Source organism: Balaenoptera ricei, chromosome 10, assembly GCF_028023285.1.
Source record: "Balaenoptera ricei isolate mBalRic1 chromosome 10, mBalRic1.hap2, whole genome shotgun sequence".
Lineage (NCBI taxonomy): Eukaryota > Metazoa > Chordata > Mammalia > Artiodactyla > Balaenopteridae > Balaenoptera > Balaenoptera ricei.
In genome coordinates, this window is record NC_082648.1 from 43,297,985 (window position 1) to 43,313,470 (window position 15,486).

The 15,486-nt window shown below is 43.7% G+C and overlaps 1 protein-coding gene across 4 annotated transcripts; it reads left to right on the plus strand.

Annotated features, from left to right (window-relative positions):
* Nucleotides 1-7,628: 7,628 nt before the first annotated feature.
* LETMD1 (LETM1 domain containing 1) lies at nucleotides 7,629-15,197 on the plus strand. 4 transcript variants are annotated; one of them, XM_059934591.1, is made up of 9 exons: nucleotides 7,629-7,765; nucleotides 8,317-8,468; nucleotides 10,112-10,275; nucleotides 10,832-10,914; nucleotides 12,620-12,806; nucleotides 12,930-13,031; nucleotides 13,133-13,285; nucleotides 14,058-14,154; nucleotides 15,041-15,197. In XM_059934591.1, the coding sequence occupies exons 1-9, from the start codon at nucleotides 7,644-7,646 to the stop codon at nucleotides 15,109-15,111; spliced, it is 1,131 nt and encodes a 376-aa protein (XP_059790574.1). In that variant the 5' UTR covers nucleotides 7,629-7,643; the 3' UTR covers nucleotides 15,112-15,197. The 4 variants fall into 4 exon arrangements, with proteins under 4 accessions (XP_059790574.1, XP_059790572.1, XP_059790576.1 ...); XM_059934589.1 differs by having other exon boundaries at nucleotides 10,112-10,227; XM_059934590.1 differs by lacking the exon at nucleotides 7,629-7,765 and having other exon boundaries at nucleotides 8,408-8,468; nucleotides 10,108-10,227.
* The last annotated feature ends 289 nt before the right edge of the window (nucleotides 15,198-15,486 follow it).

Below are 15,486 nucleotides of genomic sequence, written 5' to 3' on the forward strand. Positions count from 1 at the left end.
TAAACTTTTATTTCATATATGAACTGGGTCTTGATATAAAATGCATTTCTTATTGTGAGTTACACTTAAAAAGAAATAAAAACACTGTCTAAGAGAAACTCTCATTAATAAGGACAAGAAGGCATGTTTGAGGATGTTCCCTGTGACGTAGAGTTTGTAATAATGAAACATTGAAAACAAAGTACATGTCTATTAGCAGCAAATAGATAAACAAATTGGAGTGTATTCATGTGATGGAACACCACACAGAAGCTACAATTAATGAACTTGTTCTATATGGATGAATTTTGAAAACAAGTTTGAGGGGAAACAAAACAGAAAAATGTCACACTAAACCAATTATATGAATTTTTAAAACATATAAAAATACTATATCCTATATATATATACACACCACAAGTAGTATATGGTACACATATTTTTTTAAAGTATTAAAAGTGGACTGGTATAAAAGGGATGCCTAAAGGAAGGAAGGGAAATGGAACTTGGGAGGAGAAAATAGGTATGATATTATTTATTCATTTTGGGTGGTGGACACATAGATGAATGTAATAATATTGTTCTTTTCCTTTAAAAAAACATTTTTAACACATAAGAAAAAATAAATGGAATTATAATGTTTTTAATCTTGCTCTGAGATGCAATAAAATAAAAATTGCATTAACCACTGGTTATTAAAACCCTTTGGGGACTTCCCTGGCGGTCCAGTGGTTAGGACTCTGTGCTTTCACTGCAGGGGGCATGGGTTCGATCCCTGGGTCTGGGAACTAAGAGCCTGCATGCCACAAGGTGTGGCCAAAACAAACAAAAAACTCTTTCATCCCGCGATTTTTTTTCAGTGCATTAAGAAGAATAACCTGCCCCACATCAGCCTGTCAAACTCAATAAATTAGTATCTAGAGGTGGCAAATCACTATGTTTATTATCTGTACTAGCAAAAGAGATTTATCTTTCCCTGAAGCTTCAGTCTTTGCTCTTCACACATGCTGTTCCCTCTTCTCAGAAAGCCCTTCCTCTATTGTCTGCCAGTCAATCTCCCAATCTGCCAATCTCCTCCATCATCTAGTTCAGACCTGACTTCTCTTCATGGTGAAGCCAGAGGCTGAGACCTATCTTTGGCTGTGGGTACAAGGCCACACACCTTCCCAGGCCTCTCCTAGATACTCTCGCAGTTTCCCTGCCCCCACAGGAAAGTCTGAGGTCGACACTGAATTGGATATCCTTGCGCAACAGGGATTAAGCAGTTTGAGACATCTCCTGGAGATTAACATCTAGAATGAAAGGGATGGGCCAGAGGCTAACCGTATTCACCGCATATGGTTTTCAACATATGAGCTCTATAAATATACATGCAGACAAAATTAAGTAGATGCCCTTCTCTTCTCTCCCTTCCCTTCATCAACTCCTGGGGATGAGCTTCTCCTCCTCTTCCTCAAAAAAGAAAGTCTTCATGGATGACCCCACAACCACCAGAATTTAGCAATTTACTACTCCTTCCTTTAACTTTCACTGTACCTTGAACATTTCTCTGTTATAGCATCTATCACATGAGAGCACAATTATTTTGGAATGTCGATTATCTCTACTAATCCTCTGAGTTTTTTGAAGGAAAGGCCTGCCTCATATTTGCCTCTATTTTCCTGGAACCTAGCAGAATGGCTGCAGAGCAGGCCCTCAATGTTTGCTGAATGAATAGCAAATGCTGATGATAGGTTTGGGGAGCTCAAACTGGTTCCCACTTATTGTACCACAACACTGGAACCACTTAAAGATGGTCATCATTTGGGGGCAGTCTGATGGTTTCTCACTATCTCTTCTCCAGACCCTTGTAATAACCTTACTGGTATCCTTAACCTCCCGTCTTTTCCCACTCTTATACATCCTGGAGGACACTTCTCCAGGCTAATTTTTACAAAACATCCCTTTCATCTTGTCACTCCCTTGGGCAAAATGCATTATGATTCCCTAATACCTTTCAAATTAAATCCAAATCCCTAATCTTCACACATGAGTCTGCCCAAGCATCCTCCCTTGCTCTAGTATTCCAAACGTATCTCCCAATCATTTTATTTTAATATGTTCCTTATCAATGAATACTGTATCTTTTTTTTAATTGGAGTATAATTGCTTGACAATGTTGTGTTAGTTTTTGCTGTAGAACAACGTGAAAGAGCTATATGTATATATATATATATCCCCTTGCTCTCGAGCCTCCCTCCCACCCCCTCTCCCAATCATTTTATAGTGTGAAATATACTGGGGCTGGAATCTATCTGTCTGACCTCTGATTTATTCCAATCAATAAGAACAATGCCTGGCCTGGGGGAGATGCTCAATAATTGTGGAATTAATGAATAAACAGACTATTTCTAAAATATAACCATTTGTTTCAGCCAAGCTAGTTTTCTTTTTGTTCTCTGCAAGCTCCTATCAGCCCATCTTTGTGTCTGCTAATACTTAATAAACAACACCTAATAAAGTGTACTGCACATTTTAATATATGTGCCCAAATATAAGGCAATCCTTGTTTCCCCAAAGAGAAGAACTAAAAAAATAGTTTTTGGTCAACCTGATATACATGAAATAGTCAAATGTCTACTTTAAATAGTTACTAATTTAGTGAAAATTTAAGTCTAACACTATTTAGCAACATATATTTTAAATCACTTATAAAATATTTAGATATAATGCTTTTTCACTCAAATTTTATAGCAATTTAATTCAAATTATCAGTGCCTTCATCATCATTCAAGTCACTTTTATTGTCATCTTGCTCAATTTGCAGATCATGTCATCCTACGTATATCTGAATTGTTTGAGGACAGTTGTTTTTTCCTTTTTTAATTCATGCTATGCTTGCATATTCCTGATATCCACAATATAACCTCTTTCTGTTGCTTTTTTTTTTCTGTTGCTTTTAATATTTATTTATTTATTTGGTTGCACCGGGTCTTAGTTGCAGCTCCAGGGCTCCTTAGTTGCGGCAGGTGGGCTCCTTAGTTGTGGCATGCATGTGGGATCTAGCTCCCTGACCAGGGATCGAACCCCGGCCCCCTGCATTGGGAGCATGGAGTCTTATCCACTGCACCACCAGGGAAGTCCCTCTGTTGATTTTAAAACGCTTATTAGTAACAATATCTAACACTTAAAACTGTGAGGTCCTGACCCCAGAATAATTAATTAAATCTGTGTTAAATTTTTTTCCTTTTCTTTTTTTCTTTTTGCCACACTGCCCGGCTTGCAGCTTGCAGGGCTCTTAGTTACCTGACCAGGGATTTAACCCAGGCCACAGCAGTGAAAGTGCCAAGTCCTAACCAATGGACCACTAGGAAATTCCCTCTTTTGTCTTTTTAAGTGATTCCATCCAGTGACCTCTATACGCTTGCAGAAGTAGCACTGACTGAAGTTATCTCAGGCTGCATCCTCCCAAGCAATACTTTGATTCAAAACAAAATATCATATATAAAAATAATCAGACATTGTGGACTATAATAGGAGACTTTGTAAGAACACAAAATATAAGGCAACTTCCTTTCTGAGGAATTATTTTGAAAGGAAAAACAGTACCTTATATTCAGGTATATAAGGTATTTATTAATTTAATAAATATTTAATGAGCACTGCTTGTGTGCTAGGCACTGTGCTAGGAACTGGAAATACAGTGAGCTTAGAATCTCACAGGGAAGACAGTCATTAAATGTATAATGCCACAGTTAATTATGATCATTTAAGTACTATGAGGGATAAGTTTAGATAGCTACAAGATGAATAACTGGGGAACCTAGGTCTGTGGGGTTAAGAGTCTCCTATACCATGCTGTTTATGTACAGTGCAGCAGTAATTCATGTGCCCAGTCAGTCTGGGTTTAAATCTTGACTCAAACCTTGAGTAGGTTATTTAACCTCATTTTCCTCATTTATAAAGTGGAACTAACAATAGTATCTACCTTATGAAGTTATAGTGAGGATTAAATGAGTTAATGCACTTAGAACAATGATGGCACTCAGTACCTACTCAATAAATGTTAGCTATTGTTACCATTTCAGCTGAAACCTGAAAGACAAGCCAAGAGGAAGGGAAGGAGGAAGAAACTCTAAGCAGAGAGCAACATGTGCAAAAGTCCAGAGGCATAAGGTTGCCTGGCCTATTCTGGAACTGAAAGGCCAATGTTTCTTAGCATAGAAACCTAAGGCGGATTCACTTTGTTATAAAGCAGAAACTAACACACCATTGTAAAGCAATTATACTCCAATAAAGATATTTTTTAAAAAAAGAAAGCTAAGGGGAAAGAGATACCGTGAGATGTGAGGCGAGGCTGGGAAGGTAGGCTGAGATCAGTTATGCAAGGCCTTGTAGGCCAGGATAAGGAGTCTGAACTTTATCCGCCGAGTCAGAGAAAAGTTGAAAGGTTTTACAAAAGGGAGTAACAAGCTTAGATTTGCAACTTCAAAGGCGGTCTCTGGCTACAGCATAGAGAACTGGTTGGAGGGAGGCCAAAATAGATGAAAGGAAAACCAGTAAGGAGACTACTCTGGTAATCTAGATTAGAGGCTTGCCGCTTAGACTAGGGAAGTGGCACAGAAGACAGAAGGAAGCTGGATGACTGAAGAAACAGAAGACAGAACCAACAAGGCTTAGTGTATGCAAGGTAGGGTGAGGGGGCATGGAGGGAGAGGCCCTAAACAGTATATAAATATTTGAGGAAGAAATGAATGAATTTCTGTGTTCCTGCCATATTGTTTTACCACATGAAATGTCTTCCTTCTACTCCATCCTTCCAGGCAAAATTCCTTCTCATTTCCTCCACAAAACTGTCTGAATGATCTTAGCCCCTTCTTTCTGGAAGTGTTCTAGAATTTTGGAGCTGAACTTCTTTTTGGCCTTAAGAAGTGGCATGTGGAACTTGCGCGACGAGGGATTGAACCCGTGCCCCCTGCATTGGAAATGCGGAGTCTTAACCACTGGACCACCAGGGAAGTCTTAGAACTGAACATTCTTGAGAAATACATTGAGGGCTGTTGAGAGAACTTAGAAATTGTCTGAAGATGGAGATCATGTTTTGGTCAACTTTCTATCCCACCCACTCCCATATACCTAACACTTGTAGAAATCCACCCATTTATAGAACTTTTCCTCTGAATACATGAGTGGTTCAAGCATAAACAGCCTATGCTAACATAAAGCTCTGTGACCCATAAAGCATTATACAGATGTGGGAGCTTTCACAACCATTTTCTTCTCGGGTCTTCACAGAACTCTTATAAAATAGGTACTATTGTAGAGGAAATAAGCTCATAACTAAAGTGACATGTCCAGGGCTTCCCTGGTGGTGCAGTAGTTAAAAATCCGCCTACCAAGGACAGGAATAAAGACACAGACGTAGAGAATGGACTTGAGGACACAGGGAGGGAGGGATAAGGGTAAGCTGGGACGAAGTGAGAGAGTGGCTCAGAACTCAGAACTCAGAAATATTTCCAATTCAGTGTCTATTCTCCAAAGTGAGGCAGGACTATGTCCCATTTTAGCAGGAAGTGGCAAGAGCCATCGTCGCCCAGTTTCCTGAATTAAAACTGAACAGGACTCTGAGGGGCTCAGGAATACAAATCCTTTCTGTGTCCCCTGTTTCTTGTTTATAGGATATAGACTTCATTCAGCCTCCTTGACCTTCCCGGAATTCCAAAGGGCAGATTCAAACAGTTGCTAATCAGGAAAGGAAGGGGATGCAAAAACAGGGGAGAAACAGTCAAATGGTGGTGCAGCCTTGGGCAGGGTCCTGGTTCCTCCTCAAGGAGTATGCATAACTATATCTTTGAGTTCTTCTGCAGAACCGGGACCCCACCCAGGTGGAGGATGGTAACCTCAGGCTGAGTGCAAGATTCCTAGAGCACCGTCCTGTTACCTCACCTCCAACCAATGAGAAGAACCCTGTAGCCCTCACCCCAAATTTTGCCTTCCTTTTCTGGGCCCAGCGATGCCCATCCTGTTAGGCCTCCTGTTTGGCCCGTCTGCTTCAACTGTTTACAAGGTTCATCTCCAACAGGGTCCAACAGTTTCAGGCTAAATTTAGCTAAATTTGTTACTACGAGGGTGAATGCTGGTTTCCGGCACAGAATTTAGATCAATTTAGATCAGGTGGCAAGAGACTTCTACTCTACTAGGCAGGACTACGCCCACTCTCAGCAGAAAGTAGTTACAGAAGAAAGAGACCTCCTCCCCAATTCCCAAGAAGTATCTTGACTATGAAGTCTCTCAGGCGGCAGTTGTTAGGGGAACCACTGACTGAAACCACCCTCCCTGGCCAGGCAAGATAGTAACCACTTGCATGAGTTATCTTACAACAGGAGGTCCTGGTAAAGAACGTGGAACTAATGAGTTAGAATTCAGGAAAGGTCAAAAGGAGAGAGGAGACGCCAGTCCATATGTCTTACCAACCTCCCAGAATCCTTCTCGCTGGAATCCAGCTTGGCTGAGCAATGCCTGCACCACCGGGAAGGACCCTGAGGCACAGTGATTGGCCAGAGACAACCCGGAAACTAACCCCATCACCATAAAACCTGAGACTGTGAGCCACCTCGTGGCAGAGCAATTCTCTTGGGTTCCCTTGCCCTGCTGCTCTCCACCGGGGTGCTCCTTCCCAATAAAGTCTCTTGCTTTGTCAGCACGGTGTGTCTCCTTGGACAATTCATTTCCGAGTGTTAGACAAGAGCCCACTCTCCCCCTTCCTGCAATACCACTTCTGGGAAACCTTCCCAGTTTCAGGTATTAATTAATGTAGTCAAACATGTTTATTGAGCAACTACTAGGTGCCAGGCATGACACCTAGCGGTGGGGGTAAGGTACAGCAGTGAACAAGGCAAGAAGGCGCTTGGCCTCAAGACTGGTTCAGGGAGCCGGTCAAAGGAAACAAATGTATAAATGATGTGGTAAGTGCTATAAAGAAAATACACAGGGTGATGGGAGAAAATATATGTCCCTCTGGTTGGAGAGAGCCTCTCAGAAAAGTGACATTAAGGTTGAGACCCGAGCTTGGTCTTCAGGAGGCACTTACCTTAAGACATTATTCCCACAGACCTACTTTGAAAAACGCCTACAAAAGGAAAGAGCGGACTTGGTCCACAGAGGGGCGGCTCCCAGGCATCCAACCTTAGCTGCAAACTTTGACCGGCACTAGAGGGCGCCGCGGGTCCTCCCAACCCCCATGAGGCACCGTGGACACAGGCCCTGCCTAACTGACCTCCGGCACCTCCCGCGCCAAGGCCCCGAAGTCCGCATACGGACAGAGAGCAAGGGCGGCGGCGCTAGGAAGCCCGGAGGCCCTAGAGCATCGCGAGGGGTCACGAGGCCCTCAAAGAGAGAGCATTCTCAGGATCACAACCCACCGAAGGGCAGATACTCTCTCGCTTCCTCCGGGACAGCCGGTTTCCGGCGCCTCTAAACCAGGAAGTGCTGGCGGCGTCCAATCGTGGCCCTCCTTCCGAACTTAGCCTTAAGCGTCCGCTCCTCGCCCGGGCAGCGCGAGGCCAACGGTCTACGGTTACCAATCAGCTCTCAGGAAAGGCGCATGCGTTGTCAAACGAACGCAACGTACGGGAACTTTGACCCGAAGACAACTTACTCTCGTCTGCCCCTCCCTCACTGCGAAGATGGCGGTCTCCAGAGTGTGCTGGGCTCGGGCTGCTTTGTGGGGTTCGGCGGGGCCCCCTGGACCTTATGTCGCCCGGAGGCTGCAGTTTGTTCGCTCTGGCCTGGCCTGGGGGACCCCTCGGTGAGGGACTTGGAGAGAGAAAAGCATTTTTGACGTTCAGGCTCTTCCAGTGTCTCAATTTTGTTTGCATGCTGTCTCTTAATTCTCAGGGCTCCACGCCCCGGCCCCTGGATTTTTATTCTGCCGCTCAGAATTCGCACCGGGATCCCTGCTAGAGACCTGGCTTCGTGACCCTCTCAAATCTCAGTGCCCCATGTTGTCTGAATTCCCCACGTGTCCTGAGCCTCCGTTTTTCGGTTCAGATTTTACTGCTACTTACCTGGATCTCACCTCTCTGGCTTTAGCCTGCTGCTCAGATTGTCCCTCAGGCCTTCGCTCTCTCCAGAGTCACCACTTCCCCGACATCCATTCTTGCCTGGCCTCTCATCTGCCCTATCTGTTTTTCTCAGTCTGACTGCTTATCTCTCCATGATCTCAAGATCTTCTTTGGATTTCAGAAGTTTCAGGTCTTAGCATACATTCTCTGAAGCAGATGTTTTACATTATGGACCCCAGGCGTGAAGGGGCTTCCAGGGCTGGTTCCCAGATAGTCTCTTTCATCTTCCTTGTAGGTCTTCAAAGCTTCACCTTTCTCCAAAGGCAGATGTGAAGAGCTTGATTTCTTATGTGGTGACCAAGACAAAAGTGATTAATGGGAAATACCATCGTTTCTTGGGTCGTCATTTCCCCCGCTTCTATGTCTTGTATACAATCTTCATGAAAGGTAAAGACAAAACTAAAATAAAAATCCATTGAATCAGCTCTTGGGCAGTGTCAGAGAGTTAGAATAAGTAAGGTCACTTGCAGGCTCTGCGATGGGAGTGTCAGCTGGTATGTCTTCTGTTTCATAAATGCTTGAGCATTAAACTATTTCTTATAAGTTAGCCCTTCTTGATGTTTCTAGAAAGGTATGTTGAGAAACAACTTTTGACAACACCCAGGAGGAGTATAGGTATTTTTGTACTTTTCTTAACCACACATCTGACTATAGTAGAAATTATTTGTCGTGCACAAGGACAGAGATCTATAGCTGCACAGACCTGCCCTGTGATTTACCAGTTGACTTGGCTTGTAAGAAAATGTGGTCTAATGTTAGTCACAGATCTCTCCTGGATAGCACGTTGTGGAAATAGCACTACGCGTACTTGGTTTCTGAATGTTTCGGTTCAAATCAGAGCTCTGCTAGTTACTAGGAGATGGTACAGTGTCAAGTGTCCACTCTGGAGCCAGACTGCCTGGGTTCAAATCCCAACTAGTCACTAGCTGGGTGATTGGACTTGTTACTTAACCCCTCTGTTCTTTGGTCTTCTCATCTGTAAAATGAGGGTAGTAATAGAACCTACCTATTGACTGCATGGCTATGAAGATTAAATAAATCCATACATGTAAAGTCCTTAGAACCTGATTCATAGTAAGTGCTCAGTAAGTGTAGCTATAACTATTATACTCTATACTTTTTTTTATCATAACACCAATTATAGTAAACTCCCACATTGTCAGCTCTGAATATTATCATAAATATTACTAGCTTCATGGACTTGCAAAAGCTGTAAAGTGGAGATAAGAATGGCTGCTTTGTCTGCTCCCCGATTTATAACTAGAATCAAATGAAAAAAAGAGTCTGAAAGCATTTTGGTTGTTTGTGCTTAAGCCTTTTATTACAGAAAATTTCAAACATAACACAGAAGTAGAGTAATACAATGAACTTCCATATTCTCAACCTCACTTCAACAATTATTGACTCACGGCCACCAGTCTTATATCATTTATACATTGGCTTTCTCCTGTATTATTTTGAAGCCAACCTAGACATTATACTATTTCATTCATAAATAGGAAAGCATTTTTATAAACTAAAGTTCTAGATCAGTGTAAGGATTATCTTGGAATGAAGAGAAAATGCAATCTTAGAAATATGTTGAATTCCAGTGATTATAAAAGTGTTCTAGAAAGGAGATAAGTTAATATCTGGTTGAGATATACAAAGGGTTAATTGAGCAAGACTTCCTGAGGTTAAAGAGCTTTGAAGTTTAATTTTGAAAAGGGAGTGAAAAAAAAAAAAAAAGGGAGTGAGTAATGAACCAGAAGAGGGAGACCATTCCCTGGTAGATCACAGAACGCCAGCTTGGCAGGAAGAGAGGTGATATGCTGGGGGCAGGGGGGTGGAAGGGGGCAGAGGGGAGAAGGATAAGAAACGAAATATAGGTCAGCCTCACAAGAGTTTCAAGTGACCTGGTTTAAAGCTTTGATTTAGAGTAGCATTGGGGAGGGAGGGACAAGTGTGTGTTGTGGGTGAACATGGAACAAAAGGCTGTGGTAATCAGATTGGGATAACATCACACTCTGTCCTCTACTTTAATGAGGTAGGATTGCAGATGTTATGGGCTGATGCCAAAAAGGCTAGAAGAATAAAGACAAATATGTGGAAGCACAATATAAAGTTTCATCAACTTTCATACCGGGAGATGGAGCATTTGAGACAGGTATGCGCCAAGGGCCGATATCCAGAAGTTCACGGTGATATAATTAAAGTTAACCCAGATCTCAAGTCTTTTCATTCCTATTTTCTTCACCACTGACCAAGCTGTTGCCCCGTGCCATGAGATCAGATCATTTGTCAGAATCAGTTCATTCAGAGTTGTGAGCCTCCGTAGCAGAGCTCCGTAGAGTTTCTGGAACACTTTCTGAATAAAAGTTGTGGACAGTAAAGTGCAGTTCGTTTCTGAACATATAAAAATCTGCAAGGAAGGATCCAAAGGCAGCAGGAAAGTAGTATTTGGTGGTAACTTGATGGTAGTTTTGAAGCTGAGAGTAAGAATCTAGGACCATTCTGCAGATCAGGAAGAATTTACTTAGGGATTTGGTATACTGTCAGGCCCTGTACTAGACGTTGTTTGGGATACAAAAGTAAACAGATCAGGCAGGGCTCCTGTCCTTAAGGAACTTACCAACTAGAGGTAGATAGAAATAACCTTGATCCTTACCTGGGCTCTAATAGAAGTTTACTGCACGGTGGGGTGGAGGGATTGTCCATTGTACTAAAAACTTACTTGGGTTAAAACTGCATCTGTGTTTATTTCTGCTTAGTTCCGTCGAGACGTCACCAAGTGTCTTTTCCTAGGTATTCTTTCCATTCCACCCTTTGCCAACTACCTGGTCTTCTTGCTAATGTGAGTACAGAGTTCTGTCTCTCCAGCATACTGAAGATATGTAGATTTTTTTTTAAATTACAAATTAAGGACTTTCCATTTCAGAAGTTAGGCAGAGGTTATCAAACTTCTGCTCCAATTTTCTCATTAGCCCAAGGTTCATAAAAGCCACCTGGGATACTGCGACAGCTGTAGGAGTAGGTGGCCTAGCTTCTCCCTGTCTCTTAGCTGCTCCTGTGTGATGTGAAATAAGATAATGATCTTTTCCATCATCCCTAGAGGCAGCAACCCACTCTCTTAGAGGCATAGCAACTTGGGACAAATTTTTTTCTTCAGGAGAAAAATGCATTTCATATTCTGATAATACAACTCTTTATTACTTTACCTTATATCTGAAGATGACAGTTTTAAACTATGACCTTGCATGTTGTTCTAGTTATCTATTGTTGTATAACAAACAACCTCAAAGCTTAATAGCTTAAAACAACCACCATTTTCATGATTTTATGGGGCAGGAATTTGGGCAGGGCTCAGGTGGGTGAAAGATTTTTCTCCCGTGTCCCTCAGTGATAGTTAAAACTGGTGAATGGACTAGTCTGGACAGTCTAAGGTGACTCTTAGGTCTGGTGCCTTAGCTGGGATGGCTTTGGAAGACTGGAACTGTCAACTAGGGTGCCTGCATATGGCTTCTGTAATGTGGTGGCTTCAGGGCAGCGGGACTTCTTACATGGCAGCTTAGGGCTCCAAGAATGAGTGTTCCAGCAAATAAGAATCTGCATGGGGCTTCCCTGGTGGCACAGTGGTTAAGAATCCGTCTGCCAGTGCAGGGGACACGGGTTCGAGCCCTGGTCTGGGAAGATCCCACATGCCGCGGAGCAACTAAGCCGTGTGCCACAACTACTGAGCCTGCGCTCTAGAGCCTGCGAGCCACAACTACCGAGCCCATACACTGCAACTATTGAATCCCATGCACCTAGAGCCCTTGCTCCACAACGAGAGAAGCCACTGCAATGAGAAGCCCGCACACCACGACAAAAAGTAGCCCCTGCTCGCCACAACTAGAGAAAGCCCGCGCTCAGCAACGAAGACCCAACACAGCCAAAAATAAAATTAATTAATTAATTAATTATTTTTTTAAAGTTTCAAGAAACTTTAAAAAAAAAGAGAATCTGCATCATGGCCTTTTATAACCTAGCCTTGGAAGTCACAAAGACTTCTGCTCTATTCTGTTGGTTGATGCACTCACCCAGATTTTAAAAACCAGAGGCACAGACCTCACTTCTCAATAAGAGGAGTGCCAGGGAATTTGTGACCATGTTTTAAAACCACCGCCTGTATAGAGAAATGAATTAGAGGAATTCCATTTTGTATACACATAGGGACTGGGAACAGTTTGAGGTTGTCAACATCACATACAAAGTCCAGCTCTGTCTGCAGCTCTGTCCAAAATATGTTCATCACATGCTTTGATTCAAAAGGAGTCATTTATCTGATCGCTGCGTGCAAGGCTATTCCTTTTACATAACCTCAGTAACGTTGCTTGAAATTGGGCTTCAGTGTATCTTTAAACCTTGGTCTGACACTCATTTAAAGGAAAGAACAGTAAGTTAGGGAAATAGTGTTTTCATCTCTTCCTCCTAGCATTCATGTCTGCTAAATGCTTTCTTAGCTCACTTTGAAAGATGCCAGTTTCAGCAAGTGACTTTGTGATTCCTTTTCTTTTCAGGTACCTGTTTCCTAGGCAACTGCTGATCCAACATTTCTGGACCCCAAAGCAACAAATTGATTTCTTAGATATCTATCATGCTCTCCGGAAGCAGTCCCACCCAGAAATTCTTTGTTATTTAGAAAAGGTTATCCCTCTCATTTCTGATTCAGGACTCCGGTGGCATATGACAGAATTGTGCACCAAGGTATTCCTCCAATTAACCCTTCCTGCAAACCAGGAATCTTGTTAGATCCAGCGTGCACTAAAACTGGGTAAGAAGGCTAGTCTGGACCTTCCTAACATCTGCCCATCTCTTACCTCTCCCAAGATGCAGCGTGGTACCCACCCAGCAATACATGATATCCTGGCTCTGAGAGAGTGTTTCTCTAACCATCCTCTGGGCATGAACCAGCTCCATGCTTTGCAGATGGTGAGCACTTTGAGGCTTTCTCTATTCCATGGCCTCACCTTGCTTCAGGTCTTACTTGCAGTAACACCGAGTTGACTTTCTCCCCCTGTATTGTGTCACAGAAAGCCTTGAGTCGAGCAATGCTTCTCACACCTTACCTGCCTCCTGTCTTGTTGAGATACCGTTTAAAGACTCATACCACTGTGATTCACCAACTGGACAAGGCTTTGGCAAAGCTGGGGATTGGTCAGCTGACTGCCCAGGAGGTGAAGTCGGTAAGCGCTTGATTGCAATACCAACCTGCAGTCCTTGGTGGGCTTTTGAGCTCACGGGGCTGGGAGCTTCCAAGGAGCTCCTTGTCTTGCTTGTTACAGCAGAGCCCAGGCTCTTTATTCTCTCACCTCATTTCTGTGTCTTTTTTTTTCTGGGTGGACTTAACTAGTGGGAAGGAATTGCCCACAATAATTTTGGTTTATGTATGTTTTCTTCTGGCCCTTCAAAAAGCAAGGACACTACACTTTAGATCTATTGTTATAGATTGTATAGGCCTTTTTGCTTCTCATCCTGTCTATCAGAGTTCATATTGCCATGGTGAAAGGTTTCTTGTGGGGATGAGGTTTTAACTTATTTAAAGGGGATTTGGGGGGCTTCCCTGGTGGCGCAGTGGTTGAGAATCTGCCTGCCAATGCAGGGAACACGGGTTCGAGCCCTGGTCTGGGAAGATTCCACATGCCGCGGAGCAACTAGGCCCGTGAGCCACAATTACTGAGCCTGCGCGTCTGGAGCCTGTGCTCCGCAACAAGAGAGGCCGCGATAATGAGAGGCCCGCGCATCCGCGATGAAGAGTGGCCCCCATTTGCCGCAACTAGAGAAAGCCCTCGCACAGAAACGAAGACCCAACACAGCCATAAATAAATAAATTAAATAAATAAATAAAAAAAATAAAATAAAAAAATAAAGGGGATTTGGGGCTCTCTGTGGGTTTATACTTCCTTGGCATACTTGCTCTGTGATAATTAAGGATTGTTTCTCTTCTGAGCGATCTAGGCTTGTTATCTTCGTGGCCTGAATTCCACCCATATTGCTGAAGAGAGGTGTCGAACTTGGCTGGGAGAATGGCTGCAGCTTTCCTGCAGCCTGAAAGGTGAGACAGATGCCTGTGGTTATGCCACTAAAATCCAAGTCATTTTTGTATTTTATTCTGAGGTTTTATTTGGGAGTTAATTATTAAGTAGCGTGAGACCCTTATCTAATATATATGTCTAATTGAAAGGGCGCAGACTCACTTGCCTACAGGGGCTAGGCAGGTAAGGAAGTAGACTGTGCAAGACAAGAGGGAGGACTAGGGATTGTGGGAGCCTGAGCGTGAAGCAGGGTTGCCCAACCTTGACACTACTGATGCTTTGCTGTGGAGGCTGTCATGTGCATTATAAGATGATACAGCAGGCATCCCTGGCCTCTATCCACTAGATGCCAGTAGCACCCCCTCACCCAGTTCTGACAACCAGAAATGTCTCCAGACCTTGCCATGTAACTCAGGGAGAAGCACCAGTCCCAAGGCATTCAGATTCAGGATGAAAACACTGAGTTGCCTAAACAAAAAGTATCTGCGGGTGGGTATTAGGCCTGTGGGTCTCCTGTTTGGAACCTTTGGCTAGGCCTCAATATCTTCTAAGCCTCTGAACATCAGGGTAGGCCAACTAATCTCCTTGGGGCTGAGAAATGTCCCTCGAGGACCAGCTTCTACCGGAAAATTCGGAAGGGTGACAGTGGGGTTTAGTACCATTACCATCTCTGAATTTTCTACTGCCATCACATGAGAATTAAGTAGATGTAGTTATTTGGTGGAAGGAAAGAAAGTGTACGTGTAGGGACTGGAATGAAGCAGGGGGACTTTGAGGACAGTGGCCTCTTAATGTCACACCTCCCTGCACTTGGCTTCCTGCCTCTGGTGTCAAGCCCTGCTTAACAAGGTAGCTGGAAGGCAAACTCTTCCCTGGCCAAACCATTAACGTTGATGTTGTTTTCAGAAGCTGAGCTGTCCCTCTTGCTACACAATGTGGTCCTGCTTTCCATCAACTACACTGGGACAAGGCGCTGAGCCGACAAGGAGCGGGTGGCGTTGTCCTGCATGCAGTCACATAGTCCGGCAGCGTGGGACCAAACAGCACTTGTCAGCAAAGAGTGTGTGCCCTGTTAGGCGTGTGCAAGGCAGAGGAGCAGGTGCCCGTGTGGCAGCTGGAACTGAAAGAAACACTCCTACCGGGGCGGCCCACGAGAGGTGTCATCCCAACTTCCTCAGATTTCGCTGGAGCTGGCAGCAGCCTTTGTACTGGGCTTTTACTATGGTGTTTTAAGTTTGGATCCCAGGAAGTGAGCTTTTGCCCCAGGTGGGAATCCTCATTTGGCCTAGGACTTACCCACTGCCACATTCGTTACAGCTGTTTTTGTTCAAGACAGTTTCTGGCTGATGACA

What these genes read in the sequence shown, in the direction of transcription:
- LETMD1 (XM_059934591.1), top strand. Translation starts at nt 7,644, where the DNA reads ATGGCGGTCTCCAGAGTGTGCTGGGCTCGGGCTGCTTTGTGGGGTTCG. An exon ending in GTATACAATCTTCATGAAAG is followed by an intron (nt 8,469 to 10,111) that starts GTAAAGACAAAA and finishes TTAATGAGGTAG; the next exon opens with GATTGCAGATGTTATGGGCT. An exon ending in TTCACGGTGATATAATTAAA is followed by an intron (nt 10,276 to 10,831) that starts GTTAACCCAGAT and finishes ATTTCTGCTTAG; the next exon opens with TTCCGTCGAGACGTCACCAA.